We start from the raw sequence: 27,312 nt of genomic DNA, 5'->3' as shown, positions 1-27,312 counted from the left end.
TGCATGTGTACTGGGTGGTGGCAGAGTGAGTTGGGAGAGAGCTGGTTAAATGCCTGCATCCACATGGCGCTCAGTGTTTGATGTTGAGCTAGGGAGTTCTGAGTGTGACAGTTCTGCAGTGTCCCTCGTTGGCCCTTTTGTCATGGTTACTTGGCAGAACACAAATGCCATGCTTATTGCATCTGTGGATGTAAAACAAAGCTGAGAGAGGGAAAAATGTTTGATGTTGGGCAGAATCCCAGAAGGTCTCAGCAGACTGGAGCAATGGCAGAACCCAAGGGAGAAATTTCACAGGAACCTGCATGATGTCTCCATGGCCTGGGAAACCATGTGTACCAGTTCAGGGAGGTGGGGAGTAGCATCCACTGGAGGGAGATGACGGCCTTGCCCTGTGCTCTTCAAACCATACCTGGGGCCTTTGGTTCTGAAAAAAACCAAAAGAGAAAGAGAAGAGTGGGGAGCAGGCCAGGTGCGGTGGCTCACGCCTATAATCCCAACACTTTCGAAGGCTGAGGCAGGCAGATCACCTGAGGTCAGGAGTTCAAGACCAGTCTGGCCATCATGGTGAAACCCTGTCTTTACTAAAAAATACAAAACTAAGCCCAGCATTGTGGCAGGTGCCTGTAGTCCCAGTTACTTGGGTGGCTGCGGCAGGAGAATTGCTTCCACCCAGGAGGCGGAGGTTGCAGTGAGCCAAGATCGCACCACTGCACTCCAGCCTGGGTGACACAGTGAAACTCCGTCTCAAAAAAAAAAAAAGAGTGGGGAGCAGACTTGAAACTATTTCAGGCAGAGAATGGTAGGGGAAAATGAGGCTATTCTAAGAAGGAAGGACTAGAAGTGTGTCTTGGGGAGAGGGAAAGACCCGGGGTGCAGGACCACAGTTCGCAGTGGGGTCAACCTGCCTTGTGGGACCCTGCAGGGCAAAGCTCCTAGCCAGGAGGCAGATTTTGACTCCTGCTGGGAACTCCCTTAAAAGCCACCCCAAGAATGAGCCCCATGAGCGCCATCAAGGCTTGCTTGCGGGCCCTCTAGGTCTGCCAAGGCTGCCTGGAACGGAATGGACCCTGTGTGTGTTCTTTTAGTCTTGGAAGAGCATCCAGGACTTTGGGGGCCGGAAGAGCGGCCTCAAGTGAGCTCAGAAGTCTGCACCTGAATTGGGCCTTTTTAAAAGTTATTTTTTAATGGGCAATAGATGCATGTGGCAGAAATGCAGAGGGCACAGATCTAAACCGGAAGCCTCATTTTCTAGCCCCAGCTTTCCTCTCCAGAGACAGCTAGTGGTAGCTAGTTTCTTGTGTGTCATTTGCTAGGATGTGTGCAGATATACACACAGGAACCACTTAATTTGTATGTTTCTGAGTTTTTTATTAGCTTAGTGCATACACAGTAGCGTACCTTGATTAATAATGGTGGTCATTTCATCTTTCCATATATAGAGCTGGCTAATTCCAGAAATAGCTACAGAGTATCCATTGTTGGATCTGTTGTGGTTTACTGAACCAGCCTCATTGGTGGAAGTTTAGGAGTTGTTACAGATAATGTTGTAGTAAAATGCATGTCTGTATGACATTTCACACAGTTGTGTGTCTGGGAAAGACACTTCTAGAAGTAGAGTTGCTGCGTCAAAGGGTGTGTCATTTTAAATTTTACATCTCTGTATTTTTTAATTTTAATTTTAATTTTGAGATGGAGTCTCACGCTGTCACCCAGGCTGGAGTGCAGTGGTGCAATCTTGGCTCACTGCAACCTCTGCCTCCCAGGTTCCAGCCATTCTCCTGCCTCAGCCTCCTGAGTAGCTGGGATTACAGGCACCTGCCACCACACCCAGCTAATTTTGGTATTTTTAGTAGAGACAGGGTTTCATCATGTTGGCCCAACTGGTCTCGAACTCCTGACCTCAGGTGATCCACCCACCTTTGCCTCACAAAGTGCTGGGATTACAGGCATGAGCCACTGTGCCTGTGTATTTTTAATTCGTGATTCCCTTACACGTTGGTGAAGGTGAACATCTTCTGCTCCTTTTCTATAACTGCCAGATCTGTTCACATCATTTGACAGTTTCTCTAGTGGTTATTGATCTTTTTCTTCTTATATTAGTAAAACTTTTTTCCTAAGTTTTTTTTCCCATCTTTATTTTTTAAAATTTGTTTCTTATTATGCTGAAATTTTATTTTATGCCTTTGGTTCTTGGGGCTACTTCTTTCATTGAAATCTTTTGCCTGGCTGGAATTTACTTGGTGTAAGGAACAGGGTGGTATCCAGCTTTTGTTTCTTGGTTTTTTTCCCTGGCCTGGCTGTGGATGGGGATTTTGACTTCATTCTTCTGGGAGTAGGCCAGGAGTGGAGAGTGTCTTTGGTGCTTAGAGGTCCTGCCTAGTGGTGTCTCCAGAGAGGAAGGCGGTAGAGACACCATCCTGGCTCTCCCTGCTCACCTGCGGGCAGTTCCTCCTGTTAGAAGGTTCCTGGCCCACTGGTCATTCACATCTGCCAGGTTGCCTCCTCACCAGTGAGGTCTGAGAGTTTGGCAGAGTCTGGGCAGAAGGGTCAGTCTGGGGTCAGGACGGGGAGGGCTCTGTACTGGCAGCCAGCTCACCCAGCCGTAGGGACATGAGTCACACCGTCTCTGAAGGTGATGCCACCAGGGACCTCATCCACCTCGTGCTTAGGGGCTCCAAGAGACTGAAAGCTGTGCAAGGACTGGGTCCTCGGTCCACACTACCGAGAGCCAATTCCAGCTCTCTCCAAAGCCATAGTGCTTTGTCTACAGTCACCTCTGGACCCACTGACCCAAACAAATGGCCACACCCATAGGGCTGAAAACCAGGCCTGCCCTGTGGGGACCAGTGGCACCTTAAGGAAGTTCTTTAGCTTCCTTAAAAACAGCATGTAGGCTGGGTGCAGTGGCTCATGCCTGCAGTCCCAGCACTGTAGGAGGCCGAGGCGGGCAGATCACTTGAGGCCAGGAGTTCAGAACAGCCTGGCCAACATGGTGAAATCTCATCTCTATAAAAATACAAAAATTAGCCAGGCATGGTTGTGCCCACCTGTCGTTCCAGCTACTCAGGAGGCTGAGGCATGAGAATCGCTTGAACCCAGGAGGCGGAGGTTACAGTGAGCTGAGATCATACCATTGCACTCCAGCCTGGGTGGTAGAGTGAGACCCTGTCTAAAAAATAAAAATAGACCGGGTGCAGTGGCTCATGCCTATAATCTTGACACTTTTGGAGGCTGAGGCAGGCAAATCACCTGAGGTCAGGAGTTCGAGATCAGCCTGGCCAACATAGTAAAAATCTGTCTCTACTAAAAATACAAAAATTAGCCAGGCATGGTGGCAGGTGCCTGTAATCTCAGCTACTTGGGAAGCTGAGGCAGAAGAATCACTTGAACCCAGGAGGCAGAGGTTGCAGCAAGGCAAGATCACACCATTGCACTCCAGCCTAGGTTACAGAGTGAGGCCCTGTCTCAAAAAAATAAAAATAAATAAAAAATTAAAAAAAAAACCAGCATGTACCAGCCTGGCCAACATAATAAACTCTTGCCCCCCCACCCCCCAAAAAAATTAGCAGGGTACGGTGGCACATGTCCTTAGGAGGCTAAGGTGGAAGGATTACCTGAGCCCAGGAGGTCAAGGCTGCAGTGAGCCATGACTGTGCCACTGCACTCCAGCCTGGGTGACAGAGTGAGACACTGTCTCAAAATAAACAAAATCTAACATGCCCAGTTTTCAAGGTAAATATGAAGGGCACCTAGAATCTTGTAGTTGGATAGCGTGGCCAGAACAGTGGTCTTCAAAGTGGGTTCCCTGCACCAGTAACATCACCTGGAAACTTGTTCAGAATGCAAATGCTGGTTCTACTGTCTCAGAAACTCTTGGTGGTGGAGCCCAGCAATGTGTTTTAACAATCCCATCAGGTGATTGTGATGTGCATTGCAGCGTGACACCCAGTGTGTCAGAAGAAACTGCTCATCCGAGACAAGCCGGTGTGATTGTTGAGGGAGCCTCAGGTTTCCTCACACACCCGCCTGTCATTTGCCATTGGGTGTCTCTGCAAACCGCAGCAGCTGCTATTTGCAAAAGCAGGCAGGTTGCACAATGTGGCTGTTGTCACAGCAGATTTGTGTCCCTCTTCACGGTTTAGGTGGCATGGGACATTACCAAGGGATCTGTGTTCAGAGAGACTCTGTGAGAGCAGGTGTCTCACCTGGCACCTGTCCAGGCCTCTCTTCTTTCTTTCCAGACAGATCTGCAAATCACTTACTTCTCTTAGCAGCGTCTGCTGCGGAAACAGGGTGGTGGTGCCTCATTTTCCCTGGTTCTCCACCTTGCATCAGATGAACCTCCTGAGGGCCCTTGCTTCTAAGAATGAAGCTTCTATACCTTACTAGCTTCCCTTGCCTGATGAACCAGAGGTTGGAAAATGAAGGAAGACAGGGGCCTCTGGCTTCCCCTGTTGCTGAAGGGATGGCAATAAGGACACAGGAAGATAAATAGACAGACCTGGAGCCCTGAGGATGAGGCAGTGTGCCTCTAGCTCTGAGGTTGGAGAGCAGGCCCAGAGACGCACTGCACCCTTGTCAGCAAAGGCAGGAGCAAAGCTTCAGTGAGAGGGGCTTTCAAGAAAACAGGCTCCTGGCAGTGAACTCTGTCACTGTGGGTGGGGCTGGGGGTGTGGCCCAGGCCCAGATGTCAGGCAGTATGCTGGTGGGTACTGTTCCTAGCTGGAGGCGCCAGCAGCAGACAGTGAACTGCTGGGACAAGCAGGGCGGATGCAGCAGCTTCTCCTGCTGGGCCCTGGTTGTGGTGGTGGCTGCTCCCTTGAGAAGATGGCTCCCACAGGCCTGCAGGGGCATCCAGGCAGAGCCTGAGTGTGCTTTCCTCTTCTCTTCCAGATCTCACCATGAGCTACCCCGGCTATCCCCCGCCCCCAGGCGGCTACCCGCCAGCTGCACCAGGTAAGAGGGTCTGGGTGGGGAGGAGAGTGAATGCTGCCTTTGTACAGTGGCCGGGAGTAGAGAAGGGAGAACAGCAGTTTCCTCAGTCCCTCCTCCCCTCCTCACTCCCTTCTCCCCTCACAGCCCAGCCCAGCAGGGGAGGGGAGGACAGGACAACGGAGTGGAGGGACAGCCAGTGGGGCAGGGGCTGGAGAAGAGCATGATGCTAGAGCCATGGGAGGCCTGGGTTTGAAACTGGCTCCAGAAAATCCTGGACCAGGCCCAGGGCTGGGCTCTTGCCTTAGTCACTGGTAACAGTGAGCAAATGCTGTCACTTTGAGACTCCGTTTTCTTCTCTGCAAAATTGCTTCAAGGATTTCTCCCTCATTAGGGGTTCTGCATACTGATGAGATAGGCAGGCAGAGCCTCTGATGCGGTGCCCTCCAAAGCATTGCTAGGTGATGGTTGCCCCTTGCCACCTCTCCTACTTTCTGCTCAAGGTGTGTGGGCTTGCAGCAATGAGATCCCCCTCGCCAAGAGAGGAAGTAGAGGCAGATGCTAAGGGTCAAAGGTCACTCCCTCCCTGTGGCTGCAGGAGCTGTGGGTGGTCACACGTAGAAGCCATCTTCTCTGGCTCTGGCCCCTTTTGGTTTTCCTCAAATGAGATTTGGTCCCCACAGTCGGAAAGGAAATATGAGGGTTCATGGGACCAAAGGGAGAAAAGGGCCATTCCAAGCCTGGTCATCCTGAGGGTGCCTGAGCCGCTGCCCCTCACCCCAGGGGACCCCCAGGCATTATTCATTTCCTTGGAGCTGAGGTTCTGTGGTCTGAGCATCCCTGGCCTGCAGGCCATTTACCTTCCCTCCCATTCAGCAGGTAAAGAGCAGGCCCAGACTGGGAGGTGGCCCAGCCACTGTCCCAGGGCATGTTAGGGGCTGAGCTAGGCCACTGCCCTCTGAACAAGCCCATCCCAGGTTGGCTGGCACTGACCTTGGTCCCCTCTCTCTAGTAAAAATCCTGCCCACTGGGTCCTGCCACTGACACCTTCGCTAGCACAGCTGAGCAGCCTCTGAGCAGCAAGAGAGGAGGAGACAGGAGATTTAGGGAAGGTTCTTCCTGGAGGGTCTGGAGCCCTAGGGCTGAAGAGCCGATCTGAAGCTCCCATGGACAGGAAAGCATCTAACAGGCCAGAGGCCACATGATGATGTCAGTCTCAGTGACCGCGTCATATATGAATGCCCCTCGGGCCCCCAGCTGAGCCCTACAGGCGTTACCTGAGTCCTCATCACCGCAGTCCAGCCATACACTCCTCATTAGCCCATTTGTCAGCTGAGGAAACAAGCCTCACAAGGGTGAGGGTGAAAGCCCTGCCCCAGGGCACATGCCGGTCCTGCTGGTTTCAGAGGGGCTTTCTGTCTCTGTTTCCTCCTGTCCTCTTGTGGACTGGTATATGTGTTATCATGACCCAGCGTCGTCTCCGTCCAGCCTCTTATCCTGCTTCTCCCTGCCGTTTACAGACATAGCAAACAGCCAAACCCCTCCCACCAGTGCCTTCATGTTACTAAAATCTCAGAGCTCCCTGTGGTCACCTCTGTCGTGGGCTCAGCGTGGTGTCTCCCACAACAGTCTGTCCTTGTGTGTCCTCCGGCTCCATGATGGTGAACTTGGGAGGGCAGAGCCTGCCTGGGCCCTCCCAACCTCCTTAAGACTCTACAGAGGGTCTTGGGAGTGTTTGGGGAACTCCACCTTCCTCCTTGGGAAGAGAGGAAGGTTTCCCCTCCTCTGCCAGTGGGATAAGGGGAGACTTTCCTCCTGGTGTTTTCATGTGGTCTGTGGTGTCCCAAGGCGTGAGGCTTTGCTAGACCTCCCTGACCACCTGGGAGCTCGCATCTCTGCCTTTCCCCTTGTGGTGGGGGACGGGCAGGGGGCTAAAGGGCTTGGTGTTGCTTTCAGGTGGTGGTGCCTGGGGAGGTGCTACCTACCCTCCACCCAGCGTGCCCCCTATCGGGCTGGATAACGTGGCCAACTATGCGGGGCAGTTCAACCCGGACTACCTCTCGGGAATGGTGAGTCCAGCCCTCCTGCTGAGGCGGCCCTGGGGCCAGAGGAATCAAAACTGCTGGCCTCCGGGGCTCTACGTGTATGTTGCTGTGGTATGCAGTGTGTTGAGCTGCTCCTTAGAACAGGGTTTTCATCAGACTTCTTCCGCTTGCTCTCTGCCCCTCACTGGGTCTCACTTTCCCCATCTGTAAAATGAGGGAAAGGGAAGTGCAATGGACCAGATGATCTCGCAGGTCCCTTTCAGCACTGCGGGGTTAGGACTGGGAGGGTGGTGAGGGCATGTGCATGAGTATGCATGCATGTGCTGGGTGTTAGTGTCCACATTGATGGGAGGGTGGTGAGGGTGTGTGCGTGAATGTGCACGCACGCGCTGGGTGTGAGTATCCACACTGATGGGAGGGTGGTGAGGGTGTGTGCGTGAGTGTGCACGCATGCGCTGGGTGTGAGTATCCACATTCATGTCCTTGCGTGTGCAGGTAGGTGTACATATGCAGGGTTCTTCTGGTTAGGCCTGGGTGGGTGTGTGGCAGGTATCTTGGGCAGACATGCTACTTTTTAAATGTATTGTTTTGCTTTTAAAGTAATACATTTTATGGTCTAAAGCAGATGCTTAGAGAAAATGATGTAACCAATACACACCTTAATTTGTGCCAGGCCCAGATCTAGGCCCTGGGAATATGTGAATAAAACAAACAAAAATCTCGGCCATGCTGCATTTATCTTCTATGGGGAAGAGGCAGGCAGTAACTCAAGTCAATGATGTGATGTTATTGAAAGTGTAGGTGCCATGGGAACAAGATGAGCAGGGTAAAGGGGTTAGCAGTGGGGGTGGGGGTGGGGGTGATGTAGGGATAATGATTTTAAGTTGGTGGTAGGGTGGGTCTTGCTGAAAAGAGGATGTTTGAGCAAAGAGCTGCAGCAGGGGAAAGAAGTACTGTATGGATGTCTGGGGAACGCCAGTGCCCTGAGGTGCCAGGGGGCCTGAGGTGCTTGAGGAGAGTGAGGAGAGGCCAGTGTGGCTAAAGTGGAAAGGCGAGGGTGTGAGATGAGAAATGAAGTCTGGGAGTCCCGCTCTTGCAGGGTGTAGGAGGCCATCCATCCTAAGGATTTAGGCTTTTATTCCTGGCGAGTACCAATTCACCTGAGTACGCCTGCCAGAGGTGTCTGTAGGTAGCAGGCTGATGTGATGGGGATGCCCCAAGCCTGCATAGGGGACCCATGCACCTTCTTGGGCAGTGAGCTCTTAACCTTCACCCAGGTGGTCTGGGATGGGAGGAACAGCTATGTGGAGAGGGAAGGCATCTCCCCTGCAGAAGGGAGTGAGGATCTCTGGTTTGGATCCAGCCGAATTGTTTACTGACTGTCTAGCTTTGAGCAAGTAAACTCATTCTATGGTCTATGAAATGGGTATAACGATACTTCATACTCCACAAGTGGAGACGCTGTGAGGACTGACTTGGCTAAAGAATGTAAAAGGGTGGAGGGACAGAGTGCAGCAGGGCCTGGTGGCCTCAGGCCCTGCTTTGTGTCCTTGCAGGCGGCCAACATGTCTGGGACGTTTGGAGGAGCCAACATGCCCAACCTATACCCTGGGGCCCCTGGAGCTGGCTATCCACCAGTGCCTCCTGGGGGCTTTGGGCAACCCCCTCCTGCCCAGCAGCCTGTTCCTCCCTATGGGATGTATCCACCCCCAGGAGGAAACCCACCCTCCGGGATGCCCTCATATCCACCATACCCAGGGGCCCCTGTGCCGGGCCAGCCCATGCCACCCCCTGGACAGCAGCCCCCAGGGGCCTACCCTGGGCAGCCACCAGCAACCTACCCCGGTCAGCCTCCAATGCCACTTCCTGGGCAGCAGCAGCAGCAGCCAGTGCCAAGCTACCCAGGATACTCAGGGTCTGGGACCGTCACCCCTGCTGTGCCCCCAACCCAGGTAAGTGTCAGCCTACTGCCTCCCTCCGTCCAGGCCTGGGCCCCAAAGGCTGGAGACACATAGCCCAGTAGATGGGGAGACAGGGAAAGGCACAGGCCTCCAGCTGCAACCTCTTTTTTAGTGTCGGCTGGGTGCAGTGGCTCATGCCTGTTGTCCCAACACTTTGGGAAGCTGAGGTGGGCAGACTGCTTGAGCCCAGGAGTTCAAGACCAACCTGGGTAACATGGTGAAAGCCCATCTCTACTAAAAATAGGAAAAAATTAGCTGGGCATGGTGGTGTGTGCCTCAGGAGGCTGAGGTGGGAGGATCACCTGAGCTCAGGAGACAGAGGTTGCAGTGAGCCGAGATCACGCCATTGCACTCCAGCCTAGGTAACAGAGCAAGACCCTGTCTTTAAAAAAAAAAAAAAACAGAAAACGGGCCAGGCACGGTGGCTCACGCCTGTAATCCCAGCATTTTGGGAGGCTGAGGTGGGTGGATCACGAGGTCAAGAGATGGAGATCATCCTGGCCAACATGGTGAAACCCCATCTCTACTAAAAATACAAAAATTTACAAAAATTAGCTGAGCGTGGTGGTGCATGCCTGTAGTCCCAGCTGCTCAGGAGGCTGAGGCAGGAGAATTGCTTGAATCCGGGAGGCGGAGGTTACAGTGAGCCGAGATCGCACCACTGCACTCCAGCCTGGTGCCTGGCGACCGAGTGAGATTTTGTCTCAAAAAAAAAATAAATAAATAACAGAAAAACAAAGAGCATCACCTTCTTGCAGACACCCCACCTTCCCACCTCTGGGTTGTGTTGCTTAAGACCCGAGGGAGCTGCCCCGTTTCTCCCAGTGTGATGAGAGGCTGCACATGGGAGTTGGGTCAGAACGCCCCATCGAGTGTTCCTCATTCCTCTGTCATTTACTGTCTGGGCTGTGTGTTTTGTAAGAACTGCCTGGGCCACCCGTCTCAAGGCTTTGTGCCCAACAACTCTCTTGGTCCCCTTGATATTCGCCCCTACAGACAGGTTTTGGAGGATTCTTAAAATTGCCTTTGGGTAGGGAAAATGTTGGCAGTTTCTCCAGGGTTGATCTTGGCTCATTTTGGAGAACGGTTCATGGTTGCAGAACCTAGAATTCATTGTCATGGTTATATGGCCCAACCAGCCAGCTCAGGGGTTGGTTATGTGCTTGATGACTATTTTTAGACAGAGAGTCTCCTTTCCTCCTTCCCTTCCACACCTACATGTTCCCCCACCCTGTGCCATCCTCCAGACTCCCTCCATTATCTTTTCCCTGGGCTGTTCCCATAATTGTGTTATAACCAGTTTGTACCAGCCCCTAGGAAGACAGTCCACTGGGAGACAGTTTAGCCTGGAAAGTTCAAGTTCAAGTTTGCTGGGTTGTGCAGCTGCCAGGGTCTGGAGGTGGTAGTCTAGAGCACAGTGCCAGGGAACCAGTGCTAGATCAAGAGGTGGTCGGGGTGCCATGCACAGTTGTGGAGGCTGGACACTACATCCACCAGAGGGGAAATGTGGGCTAGCCAGCCCTGTTAGGAGTACTCACGTGTGCTCACCTGTGCTGTGGAGGCCAGGCATTGATGAGAGAGGCTGCAGCCCCTGCTCCTGAGGCCTGCCCTTCCTCAGAAGTCTGATCCCCAAGCCCTGGAGGACCTGGGCACTGGGGCAGATTTTCAGCGTCAGGACTCAGCTGTAGGTGGGCTCCCAGCCGCTGGAGCCAGGAAGAAGCTCCAGTACCAGAACACGAGGCCAAATAACAGTCAAGTTAGGCAGACTCGGCATAGAGTCTTCTGTGTTGTTGGCTGTGGGCACCTTCGGATATCCCAACTCTTAGAGACAGGGCTATTCCCAGAGTCTGGGGGCGGAACAGTCTCGCATCTGGGGAAGGCGGCGTGCTTGTCATCTTACCTGTGACTGTTTGTCTGATTAGTTTGGAAACAGAGGCACCATCACCGATGCTCCCAGCTTTGATCCCCTGCGAGATGCTGAGGTGCTGCGGAAGGCCATGAAAGGCTTCGGTGAGAGACCCTGGGTGGCTCAAATCCTGCCCTGCTGCCCATTCCCCAGGCAGTTTCACAGTGGCTCTGTGGGCTGGGATAGCCAGGGGATGCAGACCTGGCCTCAGTGGTAATAAAAGAGAAGGTGGATATGGGGGTGCAGCTGGGATGCCCAGAAGAGTTGGGGGACACAGGCCAGGGAAGGCTCAGCTGCAGAACATCCTCACGACCCCCACCCCAGCCACCCCCGTCGCCTCTTCCTCCAGGCACGGATGAGCAGGCCATCATCGACTGCCTGGGGAGTCGCTCCAACAAGCAGCGGCAGCAGATCATCCTGTCCTTCAAGACGGCTTATGGCAAGGTGAGCTGCGGCGTGGGGGCAGGGGACAGTGAGGCGTGTCCTCAGCTCAGCAGAGTCCTGCTCACCCCTGCTTTTCCTTGGGTGGGCCCAAGTCTCCCAGATGGACAGTAAAGAGCAGGAGGGCATTTCCTTCTGCCCACCCAGCTGGTGGCAGCATTGGAGGTAAAGGATGCCCTGAGGGAGAAACGAGTCCACAGGGTACGGAAGTTTGCTGAGAGGCTCCAGATGTCTAGCCCTGGGGTCTAGCCCTGGCTCAGCCACAACTCACTGAGGTTGTGGCCACATCATTTTCCCTCTGTACCCTCTTCATGATCACCCTGGGAGATTTAGCTGTTACAAGAGCTTTGCAGGAAAAGGCTGTGAGTGCTGCCCAAGTACAGAGAGTGTGTATGAGTGTATTTTGAGCTTCTGGGATTTTGAATCTTAGAAAGGTAAAAATTGGGTGAATATTGATTAGATTTGTGTCCTAGCCCAGTGCCTCTCATACTTCAATGTGCCATGGATCCCCTGGGCATCTTGGTAAAAAGTGGTCTCCGATTTGGGAGGTCTGGGGCCCCTGGGGGATGTCCATGCTGCTGGTCCTCGGATCTGGGATATGGCTCTTATTAGTCACCTCCTGTGGATTTTAAAAATAGACTTGTTTTTGGTTATTTTTTTAATTTGAATATCCAATCAGGATTTGATCAAAGATCTGAAATCTGAACTGTCAGGAAACTTTGAGAAGACAATCTTGGCTCTGATGAAGACCCCAGTCCTCTTTGACGTTTATGAGATAAAGGAAGCCATCAAGGTGTGTACGTGTGTGTGTGTGTGTGTGTGTGTGTGTGTGTGTGTGTGTGTGTTCATGTGTTTGGACACAGCCCAGAAGGAGGCCTGGACAGTGTGCTGTGTTCTAGCCCACTCATTAGCTGCTGTTGTCAGTATGACTACCAGGCCTTCCTGGGTTGGAGTCTGCATACTGTAGAAAGGGGGAACTCCCTTTGATTTCCCCAAGAGGCAAATGATGCACCCGTCATCATCAGGGAGCCTTAGGTCTCTCTCCATCTTAAATAAATGGTGGAGCTGGGGTTTGAAGTTAGTGGCTCTGATAAGAAGAGGGTTAGGAGGCCATGGCTGGTATCGTTCTCGTCTTTAGGACTCTGCTACTAGTAAATGACAGAAACACGCTTCGGTTTAAGCAGAACGAAGGCGGGAAATCAGTTACGTGGGTAAAGCCAAGCTGCCTGGCGTGGAGAGGGCCAGGCCAGATGTCTCTCTGGTCTCTGCTTCCCCTGAGCATCCGCTCTTCTGTCCGATTCTGTGCTTCTCCTGCCATGGCTGCTTCTAGAGGGTGCTTGTCAACCACTCTCCACATACCTATGAGATCCAGCTCAAGAACAGGGGCTGGTTCAGATGGGCATGGCTTGGGCTCACTGTTTCCTTAAGGCCTGTGCGTTTTGGCCGAGGGGGTGGGTCCTGTCCATTCTGTGCAGTCCCACAGCTCTGTGTGCACCCTATGGGTGGGGCCTGATGGCTCCCTTGGAAAGGTAATCCCATGAGTCAGGCAGGAACCCAGGAGGAGCCTGTCACTCAGAGGCCTGATAAGCACAGTGACCGTTCCCTCCCCAGGAGAAGCAGAGACTTACGTGTGGTGGCCTGGAAAGGAGAGAGGTTTCCACTGAAACACGTCTACACGTGTTATTCTAGGGAGGGGGTCAGGGGGTGACTGGGCAGAGGGATGGCCTGGGGCCCCAGGGAGTGGCTCCCAGGCATCTGCCTGGCCCCCGTCTTCAGCCAGAGTCATGAGCTAGTGATTGTGGAGTGTTAGAAACCACAGGTTTGGGCAGCTGTCACTCACTAGCTGTGTGTCCTTGAGCACTTGTGAAATGGGGACAGTGGATGCTGTCTCAGGACATGCTGGGACGACTGGGTGAGGGGCTAACATGTACTAACATGTAGTAACCCAACAGTAGCTACAGCGGGAAATGGCTGCCAAAATGCCGCACGTCCTGCCTGACAGGCCCTAAGTGCTCTATATACAGTAACTCACTTCATCCTCATGACTTCCCTGTGAGGTAGGTCCCAGTATCACTCCCATCTTACAGACAAGGAATTGAAAGCACAGAGAGGTTAAGTAACATGGCTGAGGTCACACAGTTAGTAAGCCGCAGGGCCAGGATTCAAACTAACATACAAGCCGGGCTGCTCAGCCTGTCCTCTGCCTTCTCACTGTCCCTGGCATGGTTGTCCCATTCATCCTCGTTGTCCCTGCTTTTTCCTAGTTGTTTCCAGACATTCCGCCACATGGATTTTCCATGTGTGTACTTGGATCTCTCTTACTTTTTACCCATTTTTTTCAGTTGTCATCTGACTTCCAGCTGCACCCTGAATAAAGCAGGCCTCGGTCCACATTGTAACCTACCCATTTACTGTGTGGCCTTGGACCAGGCAGTACCCCTCTCTAATACTCAGTTTTCTGATCCACGTGGATGCCCCTTTGTGTGAGCCCTGCTTATCACCACCAACTGTCACTGTGCTTGCCTGGGCTGTGGAGAGGAGCTGATTCCCTCAAGCCTGGGAGTGGCTGGAGGGTGTGTCTCTGTGTCAGGGGCCTCTGTTGCTGGGGTTTGTCCCTGGGGTCAGGGCAGCAGTGTGGCCCCCACTCTCCTTCCCGGGTGCTGGTGAGGCTGCTGGAACAAGCGCACGGTTGGTTGTGTTCTCTGCCCCTGCAGGGGGTTGGCACTGATGAAGCCTGCCTGATTGAGATCCTCGCTTCCCGCAGCAACGAGCACATCCGGGAATTAAACAGAGCCTACAAAGCAGGTGAGGCTGCTCCCTCTGCCCTCTGCCCTCTGCAGATCCCTGTGCCCTCGGGGCTGTGGCCTCACCCTCTCCCAGGGCCTCTTACTCCTTCCTGGTTGTCTTATCACCCCATCTCCTGCCACCCCCTACACATTGGGCTTTGAGCCAAGACCCAGCCCTTCCCGCTGTTTGTACATGGCACAGATGACTAAAGTAAGGGAGGGCCGGGGAAAACCTGGATGTGGTTTGGGCCCAGGCTCCCTAGAGGCCAGATCAGCCTGGAGGTCACAGGCTTGTATGTCCCTGGAGGGCCATACGGGCTATTTGTTCCCTCAAGCCCAAGACCTCAGCCTTTTTCTCCCAAGTGCCCACTATTGATAGTGTTTACAATGGGCAGCTCCATAAACAGAGCTACAGAGTGGACCTTCCTTGCTTCTCCCTTTCAGAATTCAAAAAGACACTGGAAGAGGCCATTCGAAGTGACACGTCAGGGCACTTCCAGCGGCTCCTCATCTCTCTCTCTCAGGTACTTTTCCCATGACAGGGCCCCCAAGCTGTGGAGGTCAAAGAGGTGGGATTCCAGCATGAGGGGAGAGAAAAGAAATGGGGAAGGAGTAGGCTTGACCATACCCCTGCTTCCTTTCAGGGAAACCGTGATGAAAGCACAAATGTGGACATGACCCTGGTCCAGAGAGATGCCCAGGTGAGTGTAGTGGCCAAGCTCCTGGGCTTCCTAAAGCAGGGCTGTACCCTGCTTTCTTGCTTCCTGAGAGAGGTGGTTTAGGGTGGAAAGAACAGTAGATACGCTGCAAGTTTCAGACGGGCTGGGCTACTGCTCACCTGTGTGATCTTGAGCAGATCGTCTGACCTCCTGGGCTTCAGTTTCTCCGCCTGTAGTGGGGAACACGTGGGAGAGTAAGTTTCAGTAGTTGATGGATGACAGTTTTGGATGTGGGATTTCACGTGACTGCATACTTTCCCCATGTTTAGTTGCGCATACCATTACGTTTGCAAAGGGGCAGAATTTGCACTTGCCTGTTAAGTTTTTGAGGGTTTGAGCCTAGAAACCAGCTGCCACATTAGTTGAGCAGCCTTAGAATTCTGTCCTTGTCCCCCTTGTGAGTTGCAGACAAAAGGGAAACATCCAGGCATTTGAGCTACTCTCTAGAAAAGTTTGGGTTTCCCAGTAATGAATTTGGATCGTAGTATCATGGCAGGGCAGAGCCGTGACTTCCTGGCACAGTGGAGTTGACCATACCTGGCCCCCTTCACTGTTCTTACCACCATGGCAGGACACTCACCAGGAGCTGCCAGCAGTCTGATTATCTCTACCATCTGCTGGATTGGAACGAGACCTCAAGGAATGCTACCTTGTTAGGGCTGGTGGAGAGCTACTCCTCTAGTCTGGTCCATTTGCTTTCCAGATGAGGAAACTGAGGCTCAAAAAGGTTGAGCACTGTTCCCAACTGAAAGCTAGAGGCAGAGCTCAGGCATCCCTGGCTCAGTCCTCTGTGCCCAGTTAGCACCTGCTTCTGCCCTGGTCTCAGACCTGCTGCTTTTGCAGGGTCTACCGTATTCAGTGTCTCTCTGGCTGGTGACATCCATTCTCTTTCTGGGACTCAGGGCTAGACACCCCTGGGGCTCTGGCTCTTGCTCCAGCGAGAGTTTTGCATGCCATTTCTAGTGGGGTGAAAATTGTCTCGGGCTCTGCTTTCTCAGTCCAGACCTGCTATGGCCTCATCTTGACCTGTGGGATCTCAGCCCCTGATTGCTGCTTTCTGCTCTTTTTCAGGGCTGCTACCTGAGGCCTAGCAGGCACTTTAGAGGCTGTCTAGTTCAGAGGTTGCAGATTGGCAAATACTTTAGGCTCAAACCTTCAGAAGTTTACCAGGCTCTCCTGGGTGACCTGGACCTGGGGTCTGGGTGTGGCCTGTGCCGCCTGTGAATCTTCTTCTCTCTCCAGGAGCTGTATGCGGCTGGGGAGAACCGCCTGGGAACAGATGAGTCCAAGTTCAATGCAGTTCTGTGCTCCCGGAGCCGGGCCCACCTGGTGGCAGGTAAGGCAGGCCGGGTCCCTGTGGGGCCACTTAGGTGAGGGCAGTCAGGGGATTGTGAGGAGACAAAGCTGTGGGAACACTTGGTGGTTCCTCCCTGCGTAGGGCTTTTGCCTCCTCAGAAGAGCCCCCTGGTGGGGATTTAAAAGACAGAGGATTTCCTGAGTTCTGGTAAGCATCCAGTTCTGGAGGTTCCACTTGGCGTGGAAACCTGGTGTCTTCGTACGTACGCAGGAATGTGGAATGTTAGAGCTGGGAGAGTCCTTTGGGAGCACCGATCCAGTGTTTTCAAAGCCTGGCATGAGAAACAGTCATGGCAGTAATACTGGGTGCCATTCGTTTACTCATTCATTCAACAAATGTAAATCATGCTCCCCCATGGGCCAGTCCGTCAGGTCACGCAGTGGAGCAGGTGTGGAGACACAATGAGGGGCAGGGCACTGCAGAGTCTCTGTTCCATGGGCTGCACCTTCTCATTTGGGGAGACAGATAGTAAACAATGAAATAAAATCTGTATCAGATGATAAATTCTGTAGAGGAAAATAAAGCTGGAAACCAGCAGGGAGTGATGGTAGGATCCACCGGGAGGTGCTTGCCTAGTCCTCACTGAGGTCATGACATTTGATTTAAAAACCTAAAGGAGATGCAGGTGCAGAGGCCTGCCCGGGGCTCCCAGCACGACTGAGAAAGTGAAGGGGGACTGTGTGGAGCTGTAGGGTGGAGCTGCAGGGAGGCTTCTGGGTTGCTGTGTGTGGAGGTCAGCAGAGGTCTGGGCTGGATGTGGAAGGTAAGGGAGCTGTGGGTAGTCAAAGGTTTCTGTGGCTCTGGAACTGCAGAGCTGATTTGAAGATATATTAATTGAGAAAGATACAGTTAGAGCAGAAATCACGACTTTAATATGCAAATGGAAGCTGAGACTCAGGCTGGGGAAGGAGAGTTTTGTGTCCCGGGTCACAGCTGGACTCAGGACCCAGGTCTCCATCATGCTGCCTGCCTCTTTAGGAGCCAGCTGTCCACTCCCGTGGGTGCTTAGCATGTCCTAGGTTGAGCTGGACTGGCAGGGGTGGGCAGCAAAGAGCCAGGCTGTCTGGGGCAGGCTGGGCCTCAGCTCACAGGCAGGTTGAGGAAGACACAGATGCATGAATAAGGCCAAGGCATGGCAGAGACTGGAGGTGTGGGGGATTTGAGAAGAGGGGACACTGCGTTGAGTGCATGGGAGTGAGCCCTGGAGGGGAATTAAGGTGTGATTTGGTTACACAGATTGGCAGTCCTGAGAAGGGGACCACAGGGAGGGACATCAGGCAGCACACATGACTTGTGACGAAGACTCTGGCTTCCTTGAGAGCTGGGCAGGCCTGGGGCCATGCAGGGTGCGGGAGCAGAGTGGGAGGCCGGGGGTCTTAGGGCAGAGGCCACCTCATGTGAGTCCTCTGTTAGCCTGCTCACGCTGCCATGACAAAATACCACAGACTGGGTGGCTTAAGCAACAGACATTCATTTTCTTACAGTTCTGAAGGCTGGATGTCCAAGAGCGGGGCACCAGTTTCTCCTGCTGCCTCTTCGTGGCTCTCACCGCACTCACATGGTCTTTCCTCTGCACACGCACATCCCTGGGGTCTCTGTGTGTCTCCTAACTTCCTCCTCTCCTAAGGAGACTAGGCGGATTGGATCAGGGCACACCCTAGCAGCATGTTTTAACTTAATTACCTCTTTAAAGATCTTATCTCTAAATACGGTTATATTCTGAGGTCCTGGGAGTTGGGACTTCCACATATGAACTTTGGGGAGACACAGTTCATAATATAAGCTTCTATATGTCCTCCCCCTAGTTTTCAATGAGTACCAGAGAATGACAGGCCGGGACATTGAGAAGAGCATCTGCCGGGAGATGTCTGGGGACCTGGAGCAGGGCATGCTGGCCGTGGGTAAGTGTCTTGGGCTTGCCTGCCCACCTGCCAGGGACTAACGTGTATCATGAGTGTTCATGGTGCTCACCTGTCCTCTAGCTGAGGGGTGACATCGTGAAAGGACCACAGGAGCCAAGATTCTCAACCCAGAGTGTCCAGATGCTGGGAAGTCATGCCGCTTCCCTATGCAGTGGAACCCCTGGCTGTCCTGGAGGTGTCTTGTTTGTGTTTGTGGTACAGCCCTAGAGAAGGGAACTGCAATGTGGGTATTAGTGGGAGGGCATCCAGCTGCACTCCCGGAGGAGCATGACTCATATCCTGCCAAGTTTCCTCTAAAAATACATCCCTGCAGGCAGTTGTCAGATGTTTGTGATGGAAACATGTGGAAAGATTTTTACTTGCAACAGCGAAAAAGGCCCATGCTGAGGAAAGCTGGCTTGGCTCAGGGGCGGTGGTGTGCCTCTTCCACAGCCTGTGTCCTCCAGCAGGGCCTGGTGGGCTCCAGGTCCCTCCCTGCTGTGCAGAGTCGGGTCCCCGCCCTGGGGCCCTCACAACTCCTCTTTCTACTAACTTGGGAAAGTCAGTCTGCCCCTTTTTTCATTATGCTTTTTTTGAAGCTTTCTGGATGGGAGAGATGGAAAATCCTCGTTTCCCTGCCTGCCCCCACAGTAGGTCTCGTGGCCTGGGCAGCCTAGGGAGATGCTCATTCCACTCAGCACAGTTTCTCCATGAAGGTCACAGCCTCTCCAGTCTGCCCCTCCTGCCTGAGCAGCAACACAGTTCCTCATCACCATCCACATCGCTTCCCCGCACAGCTGCTAGCCTCACGAAGACCCCCTCCCCTCTGGCTCTTCCTTTTTTCACCACAGTGGTTGCCAGGAAAGAGGGTGGGTTTGTATCCTGTTTCTGCATGTTACTGTTCCAAAGAACTGGAGCCAAGAGCCTCGGATAGTTGAGCCTGGAACAGGATAAGGAGGAGAAAAGATGGATGCGGTGATGGGTTTGACATCTGGGCCTCTAAGAGGACACTTGTAGACTCCAAGCCTGGCTTGGGCTGAGAATTTTCTGCAGATCTGGTTATGCCAAGTTTCTCTCTTCTAGTGAAATGTCTCAAGAATACCCCAGCCTTCTTTGCGGAGAGGCTCAACAAGGCCATGAGGGTATGTAACTTGCATGTGCAGGTCGGGATGCCTTAGCCTTGCCTTTGCCAAGGGCTGAGGGTGGAAGGCCTGGGGAGAGCTAAATCTCAGCCGAGAGTTCTGAGGACCTGGGTTGGGAGGGGACTGACTGGAGGGCCCAGGGCGGGTGGGAAGTGAGGAAACCTAATGCTCATGCTCTTGGGTGGACTCTCTTTAGGGGGCAGGAACAAAGGACCGGACCCTGATTCGCATCATGGTGTCTCGCAGCGAGACCGACCTCCTGGACATCAGATCGGAGTATAAGCGGATGTACGGCAAGTCGCTGTACCACGACATCTCGGTACGGGCCTGCTACAGCCAGACTGGGCTTCCTTTTGGCATCCCAGTCACCTGTGGACCCTTCCTCCTTGGAGTGGCCATATGCTTGGCCCCTGTGCTGTGTATGAGCATCTTGTTTGTGGACCTCGGACTTGCCCGTTGCCCCTAAGCAGGTTATAAGCTTCTGAGGGCAGGTGGGTCATGACCTTGCTGTCACCCCGACCTTGCATCCCCCAGCAGCATCAGAGAACACTCAGGACCTCCCCAACCTTGACCCTGACCTTCAGCGTCCCGGCCACCCTGTGATTCCATAATCTGTCAGTGAGAACTCATGTGCTGACCTGACAAAGCACTTCTTGCACTCAGGTTTATGGCGTAGGACACGTGGGAAGGCCATTCAGAGTGAGGGCCCTGGGGATCACGCCATTTGGAGTCCGGCTTTTCTACTTGCCAACTGTGTGACCTTGAACAGTTTCCTTAAACCTCCATGCACCCCAGCTCCATTGTCTTTAAAATGAGAAAATAATCCTTCCCAAGAATGTTGTGAGTATTGAGTGAGGCAGTACAGGTCAAGTGTCTGTTTAATACTAGCCACTGTGTATCACCATGCGGCAGAGCAGGTCTGACAAAATATATATTCAGCTGTGTGATCTAATACTCAAATTCTGAACTCACATAAGCCTTGAAATTGCACTGTGGGACCACATCCCCACCTTAGACTCAGTAGCATTTGATGATGGTGGGCATGTCATCATGAGAAGCTCACTTCCTTTCCCTGGCTGTATGAATGAAGCTGTTGCTAGAGAATTAGTAATTCTAGGCCGGGCACTGTGGCTCATACCTGTAATCCCAGCACTTTGGGAGGCCGAGGTGGGTGGATCACTTGAGGTCATGAGTTCGAGACCAGCTTGGCCAGCATGGTGAAACACTGTCTCTACTAAAAATACAAAATTAGCCAGGCATGGTGGAGCATGCCTGTAATTCCAGCTACTCGGGAGGCTGAGGCAGGAGAATTGCTGGAACCTGGGAGGCGGAGGTTTAGTGAGCCTGGATTACGCCATTGCACTCCAGCCTGGGTGACAGAGTGAGACTTTATCTCAAAAAAAAAAAAAAAAAAAAAAAAAAGGGAATTAGTAATTCTTTACAGAGTATCTCCTGTATGCCAGCGGGCTGTGGACATCTGGAAGAAACCACATGCCTTGCCCTCAAATTGCTTAGGGTGGAAGGAAATGATTAGAAATGAGCCAAGGCGAGCCTGCACTCTTAGAGTAAGTGCAGTGGCCTCAGACAGAGGAGAGATCCGTGGGACCTGGGAGGCCTGCATCCTCCACTGGACAGTCACATGTGAGGAGGTTGCGTTTCCTGAGCAGAAGACTGTGTTGCATTAAACTGGTAACCTCAATTTAAGGCAGCATAAATGCACCGGGAAAAGCAGTATTGGTTAGCCCTGGGAAGTGGTTTTTAGGACGATCATAATTTTTTTTGTGGGTATTCATTTGACTTGGATAGTTGGGGTGAGTGCAGCTTTCCATCTTCTGATGGGGACCTGGGGAAGGTGAAACTGCATTATCTAAGATCTGTTGCGCCTGCTCCAGGACCTGCAGCGGGGGAAAATTTCCCAGGATGGGGCTTCCTCCCTATAAGGGCACTCAGGGCAGAAAATCAGGAGCCAGAGGCTACAAGCAACCATGCCTCCCTTAACGAATGTCTTCCTTGTTTCTGTGGCCAGGGAGATACTTCAGGGGATTACCGGAAGATTCTGCTGAAGATCTGTGGTGGCAATGACTGAAGAGTGACTGGTGGCTCACTTCTACCTACGTGTCGGCAACAGCGGTGTCAGGAAAAGGCCAAAAGAATGTCTGTTTCTAACAAATCCACAAATAGCCCCGAGATGCACCGTCCTAGAGCCCAGGCCTGTCCTCAATCCCCCTCACCCATATATTGTGCCACAGGACCTGGGTCAGTCTAGAACTCTCTCAGGATGCCTTTTCTATCCCATCCCTCACAGCCTCTTGCTGCTAAAGTAGATGTTTCATTTTTCTGACTCATGCAATCATTCCCCTTTGCTGTGGCTAAGACTTGGCTTCATTTCGTCATGTAATTGTATATTTTTATTTGGAGGCATATTTTCTTTTCTTACAATCATTGCCAGACAGACACATACAAACACAAATGTGTTTGCTGTGTACACATTGCTGGTGAGGGCGACTGGGTGGTGAAGCACCATATCCTCGCTGAGCAACGAAAGGGAGGTGTGCCTGTGTGTCTGGTGAGTGTGTCACGAGCTTTGTTATTGCCAAACTCACTCCTTTTTAGAAAAAAAAAAAGGGGGGCCAGAAAGTCATTCTTTCCATCTTCCATGCAGAAACCATGAGAACAAAGCCAGTTCCCTATCAGTGACAGGGCTGCTTGTAATTTGTGGAATGTGCCTTAAACCTGAATGTCTGTAGCCAAAACTTGTTTCCACATTAAAAGTCAGCCAGCTCTGGAATGTTCTGGAAATGTCTTCCTGGTACCAGCTTGTTTTCTTCTGCTTGATTCTGCCTTGTGGCTCAGAGTTCTGGCCTTATCAGCCAGTGAAAATTCACATAAGCTTAGGTAGAAATTTGTGCACAGGAAACCGTGAGCTTACGCTGGTGTTTGGGGACTGGGCTGTAAGGACATGGGAAGGGAGGCTCCCGAAATCCAGGCAGGGGACCCAGACACCAGAAAGGCAAAGGGATCTTGGTTGGGTGCAGGTGCAGTGAAGTGCACTGAAGGTGTGGTGGGAAGAATGTAGTTCTTCACCCGGGTCCCAGGTGGGAAGAAGGGTATATGCTAATTCCTGATGCCCCTTGGTGGGGGGCAGAGAGAAGGATGGGAACAACCCAGACAGTCACAAGACCAGTGTCTCACATCAGCGTGCTTCTAGGCTGAAAGGGGCTCCTGGCCCTGGTCTCTGGGAACCCTGTGCCCCTTGGTTGGTGGTGTGAAGAGAGAGAATCCGTAAGAGTTTCTAAGAATTATGGTGTCATGTCCAGAAGCTAGAGCTTGCCCTGCCTCAGGGGTCTCCACTCCCTTTCCAACCTCCTGTGTTGAAGTTTAGAAAAGAGAGGACTAGCTAGACATGGCTCATGCCTATAATCCAAGTACTTTGGGAAGCCAAGGCAAAAGGATCGCTTGAGCACAGGAGTTCAAGACTAGCCTGGCCAACATAGTGAGACCCCTGTCTCTACTAAAAAACTTTGGCCAGGTGTGGTGGCTCATGCCTGTAATCCCAGAACTTTGGTAGGCGAGACAGGCAGATCACCTGACGTCAGGAGTTCGAGACCCTGCCTGGCCAATATGGTGAAACCCTGTCTCTACTAAAAATACAAAAACTAGCTAGGCATGGTGGCACATCCCTGTAATCCCAGCTACTCAGGAGGCTGTAGCAAGAGAATTGCTTGAACCCAGAAGGCAGAGGTTGCAGTGAGCTGAGATCATGCCACTGCACTTCAGCCTGGGCAATAGAATGAGACTCCATCTAAAAGAAAAAGAAAAAAAATTACTTGGGCATGGAGGTGCATTCCCTGTAGTCAGCTACTGAAGGCTGAGGCAGGAAGATTGCTAGAGCCCAAGAAATCGAGGCAGTAGTGACCTATGATTATACCACTGCACTCCAGCCTGGACAACAGAACGAGACCCTGTCTCAAATGAGAAAAAAAGAAATGGAAGAATCCAGAGAGACTAGGCTAGATCAAGCCTGCTAAGTCCTAGGAACCCCACAGAGTGGCTCATCTGCAGACATTTGCTTGAGGACTGCCCCCTAAACATACAGGAAGAATGACACCCAAAGGGTAGGGGGCAGCCATGAGCTGAGAACTAGCCTGGTCTACCTAGACCTGCCCTCCCAAGTCAAAGGCTGGTGTGGGCACTGAGTTTGATACCAGGTCCTGGTCAACATGGCTCTGCATCAGAGTCCATGCCTCAAGCCCAACCTGTAACCCCATCCCTGCTGGTCTCCCAGCAACTCCTCTGCTAGGGCAGGCCCCTTGCCCTTGGGTGCCAGGTGGGACCTGCCTGATGGGATGGGCTGCTTGGCATTACACAACTTGCCATGAACTCAAGGTGGCGCTCATGGCCTCCTGAGCTGTGACAGGGCCTAGAACCAATGTGCTCTGATGTGACTATGTTCTGTGACATTGCCTTGCCCTGTTTACACTGAAGTTCCCACCCTCGTGTCTAGCAGGCAATATCGCACCTACAGATACATTTACTTTGGTTCCCAAAGAGTGTTTTTAGACATTTGAATATGTTGCCAACATTTAATCATTGAGAGATTTATATTTTTAAAAATCTGGAATTCTGGCTTCTCTTGAAAACTCAAATTCTGGCACCATGGGGATTACATTCCTGCATGGCTGGAGCTGAGTTGCAGCTGCCCCTTTGGGCCTGTACTCCTTATTTGCCATAGGCTCCACCATTTCCTCTTGTATTACAGCAAGCCAGTGTTACCACTCTGGCCCCTGCAGGCCCTTGGGTGTGAGACCCTGGTCTACACACTTGGGGACCACCTATTGTCAGGTACATGGATGTGCTTTGGACAAGAAATAGACCGAGGCGGACATCCAGGCCAGAGTGACTCGGTGAGTTTAGGTCGCAGGTGCATACTCTACTTGTTATATAACCTGTTTGTATAAGTTCATTATTTGGCTCGAAGCCACTATCGTTTGGAAAAGGTATAACTGCCCTGCTGACGCTATACAGATGTTCTTGGGCCCGGATTGGCATGGCTTCACATGGTGTGCACTGGCACCCAGAGAGAGAGAGTGAAGCTACCAACCCCTGTAAGGGAGAGTGACCATCTGGCAGACGGACAGAGAGGAGCCAGGACACAGCTCGGCTTGTGCCCAGAGGGAAAGAGTTAAGCTGCTGACCCTGTAGCTGGCCTTGCAGGCCAGGGAGTGCAGCTGCAAGCATGCAAGCATGGGGGCGGCAGGAGCTGCAGAGCTGGAGCAGACAGCCGAGATAAAGGCAGACAGTGTGAGAGAGCTGCTGATGAGACAGCTGCTGAATAAAGCTACATTTTACCTGCCTACAGCCTGCCAAATGTTCCTTCAGCTAGCACCCATCCACCCACTCCCCTCGAACCTCAGGATGGGCTGGAACCTGACCCTGGGCATGACAATTGGCCTAGTCATGGACCTAACACCTTTGTTTGTCCCAGTCCTGGTTCTCCTTGTTTTCCTGTACCTCTGGTTGCCCTCATGGTCACTCCCAAGGGACCCAACCCATGTTAAGTATGGGCTGGAGGACTGCATGAATGCCTTATGATCTTCCCAGAGGCAAAGGCATCTACTGCCTTCCAAGGTCAGTGGGGCGTTGGGATCAACACTGTTTGTTATGCTTAGGACAAAAGAGATAGACATGCAACCTTACAGGCCATCTTTCTGGGACAGAACACAATGGGTCTTTTCCTGCCTCCTGAATATGTTAGTCAAGGCCAGTCCATGCTACATATCTAATCTGACTTCTAAAATAGCAAGTAGAGGACGAAGCACCAGATGAATTCAGCCCTGGGAGAATTTGCAGGAAGAAACACTATTAGTTAAGCTTTGCACCTGAGACAAATGGCCCCACTCGCTTTACCCTAGTCCTGGTGGCATTTGTCTCAGGTGCAAAATTTAAGAAGGGAACCTTGGAGTGCTCACTCCGTGGTTGGGGAGATGGTCCTGAAGTGGTGGTTTTCAAGCCTGAGTGTGCATCAGGATCATCAGGGGAGCTTGCTAAAGAGCAGGTCCTGGGGTCAGACCCTCACACATTCTAAGGGGGTGTGGGGGTTGGGAAACTGCATCTGTAACCTGCTGTAATCTAATGCTGGTCTAAATACTGCTGTGCTGACACAGAGAACTCCCCAAAAGGAGAGGTGTTTCTCTGCTTAGAATTCAGTCAGGTGATGAGAGATGAGATGAGGCACTCCTGGCTTTGGGAAGAGGTTGCCGAAAGATGAATCTCTGCAGTGCCCACAGACAAAGTGGTGGTTTAATGCCCTTCTTCTGTTGGCCTTGGCAGGGAATTACAGTCCTTGCTTAGGACCTGGCCCCTTATTTCTGCTGTAGGCTCTTTACTGCCCTGGCTGATAATGGAGTGGAATGAGACCTAGAAACAGATCAAAATAAATACATGTCCTCGGACAGATAAATGTTTACGTCTTTACCCCTATCAAGTCTGAAAACTCTCTGCCTGTGTTTTTCTAAAAGCCAGGGACATCATTACTCAGTCTCCAACCTGGCCTCATATAGGGTCCCCTCTTAGTAAAAGAGTCAGTCAAGCCCACCAGGTATACCAACGACTCTTACCCTTAGCCCCTACTCTTTGGAAAGCTGTCCCCTTGGCCTAATATTGGTGTTTAGCCTGAGCCTGACTCCTTTTCAACACTAAGAGTGGTTGAAGTCCTGAAGCAGAAAGAGCTGTGGCCTGAGTCAAGCATCCTTATTCTAATTTCAGCTCAGCCACTGATTTGTTGTGTGACCCTGGATAAGTCACTTTCCCTCTTTGGGTCTTTACGAAATGAGGGGTAGACTAAAAGAGAGCTTCTAAAACTTTAATGTGGCTAACAAAAATGGAGTAAGAAATTCCACAAGTCTGTCCTTCCACAAAAGCAGCTAATAAGGTGGCAAGAATTCAGAAACAAACTTATGGGAACTCTGGAAACTAATTGAAAGTTGACAGCAATCAACTTTTACACTTTTAAGTGTAAAAGCTGAATTTAGTAAGAGAGCTTTGTTGTGTTTTAGCTTTCCCTGGCCCCATCCCCCCCTCCCTAGCATGGCAGCAGCATCAAAAACAATATCCTTTATTCCCTGTATAGGTTCCTGTCACTGAAGGTAGCAGATTAGACCTTATTCTCAAGAGGTATGTTTATTTTGATTTGTCAGGTTGCTCCCTGAAGGACTGGTTCAAATACCTTGCTTTTATTTTGCCTAATTTGGAACTCTCCAAAGTGAAGATGGCAGCCTGGAGAGACATTTCAAGGTCAAAATATTAGTGGCTCATGCCTAGGGGAAGGAATAACATTTAGGGCAAACAGGAGACAAACTGAAAAGCTTCAGGAGGAAAGGCTAGGAAATAAGATTATTTGGGGGAGAATAAGGACTTCAAAGAGCTTCTGTATATTCCTGGGAATCTAGAAGGCCATACGCATGCCTGGAGGGCTGGGCATAGGCTTAAAAAGACCTGAGAGGGCCCTATGCTCTTACCTCTGCCTGACCTCCAGGCTCTGCAAGCAGGAAGTGAAGGCTAAGGCATAGTTACAAACTGCGTGAGTGAAGGTTGAAAGGTGTGCCCCAACACACAGAACACATCTGCAAATGCTAGGAGGCTTTTTATTGTTGTTCCAAGTGTTCAAAGAAATCTGTTGAATAAGCTAACCAAACAGAGACTTAGTAGCCACACCTGATGGAGAATGCAAACCAAAAAACTGGGCACGGTGGCTTACATCTATAATCCCAGCACTGGGAGGCTGAGGGAGGTGGATCACTTGAGTGCAGGATTTTGAGACCAGCCTGGACAACATGGTGAAACCCCATATCTACAAAAAATACTAAAAATTAGCGGGTAGCACACACCTATCATCCTGGCTACCCAGGAGGCTGAGGTGGGAGGATCAGCTGAGCCTGGGAAGTCCAGGCTGTAGTGAGCCATAATCCTGCCATTGCACTCCAGCCTAGGTGACCCAGTGGAGGAAAAATTTTATTTCCAAACTTGCCACGTTATACATAATATTCAAAATGTCCAGTTTTCAACAAAAATTATGAAGTATTCAAAGAAACAAAGTATGGCTCATACAAAGGGAAAAAAACCT

At 51.7% G+C, this 27,312-nt stretch overlaps 1 protein-coding gene and 1 long non-coding RNA gene across 4 annotated transcripts in view; one reads left to right on the top strand and one right to left on the bottom strand.

Moving 5' to 3' along the window:
- ANXA11 (annexin A11) overlaps positions 1–21,978 on the top strand; it is a 51,351-nt gene extending 29,373 nt beyond the window's left edge. For 2 of the 3 annotated variants that reach the window (XM_032259235.1, XM_032259236.1), the window contains exons 2-14: positions 4,894–4,956; positions 6,889–7,001; positions 8,534–8,929; positions 10,861–10,948; positions 11,194–11,288; positions 11,965–12,078; positions 14,000–14,090; positions 14,516–14,595; positions 14,716–14,772; positions 16,033–16,126; positions 17,953–18,048; positions 19,132–19,190; positions 19,387–20,150. In XM_032259235.1, coding sequence (XP_032115126.1) covers positions 4,902–4,956; positions 6,889–7,001; positions 8,534–8,929; positions 10,861–10,948; positions 11,194–11,288; positions 11,965–12,078; positions 14,000–14,090; positions 14,516–14,595; positions 14,716–14,772; positions 16,033–16,126; positions 17,953–18,048; positions 19,132–19,190; positions 19,387–19,656 — 1,608 coding nt within the window. In that variant the 5' untranslated portion in view covers positions 4,894–4,901 and the 3' untranslated portion in view covers positions 19,657–20,150. Of the gene's footprint in view, positions 1–4,893; positions 4,957–6,888; positions 7,002–8,533; positions 8,930–10,860; positions 10,949–11,193; positions 11,289–11,964; positions 12,079–13,999; positions 14,091–14,515; positions 14,596–14,715; positions 14,773–16,032; positions 16,127–17,952; positions 18,049–19,131; positions 19,191–19,386; positions 20,151–21,216 lie in introns of those variants that run through there. The other variant, XM_032259237.1, reaches the window with a different exon arrangement.
- Positions 11,900–27,004, bottom strand: LOC116537186. Its single transcript, XR_004263010.1, has 2 exons — positions 23,018–27,004; positions 11,900–17,769 (listed from the first exon to the last, which is right to left on the bottom strand). It is a non-coding gene; the product is annotated as an uncharacterized LOC116537186 (long non-coding RNA).
- Between the last annotated feature and the right edge of the window lie 308 nt (positions 27,005–27,312).

Source organism: Sapajus apella, unplaced genomic scaffold (genome assembly GCF_009761245.1).
Source record: "Sapajus apella isolate SASKATOON/1434 unplaced genomic scaffold, GSC_monkey_1.0 scaffold107, whole genome shotgun sequence".
Taxonomy (NCBI): domain Eukaryota; kingdom Metazoa; phylum Chordata; class Mammalia; order Primates; family Cebidae; genus Sapajus; species Sapajus apella.
The sequence above is the reverse complement of the archived record's forward strand: the minus strand, read 5'-3'. Positions and strand labels throughout refer to the sequence as shown.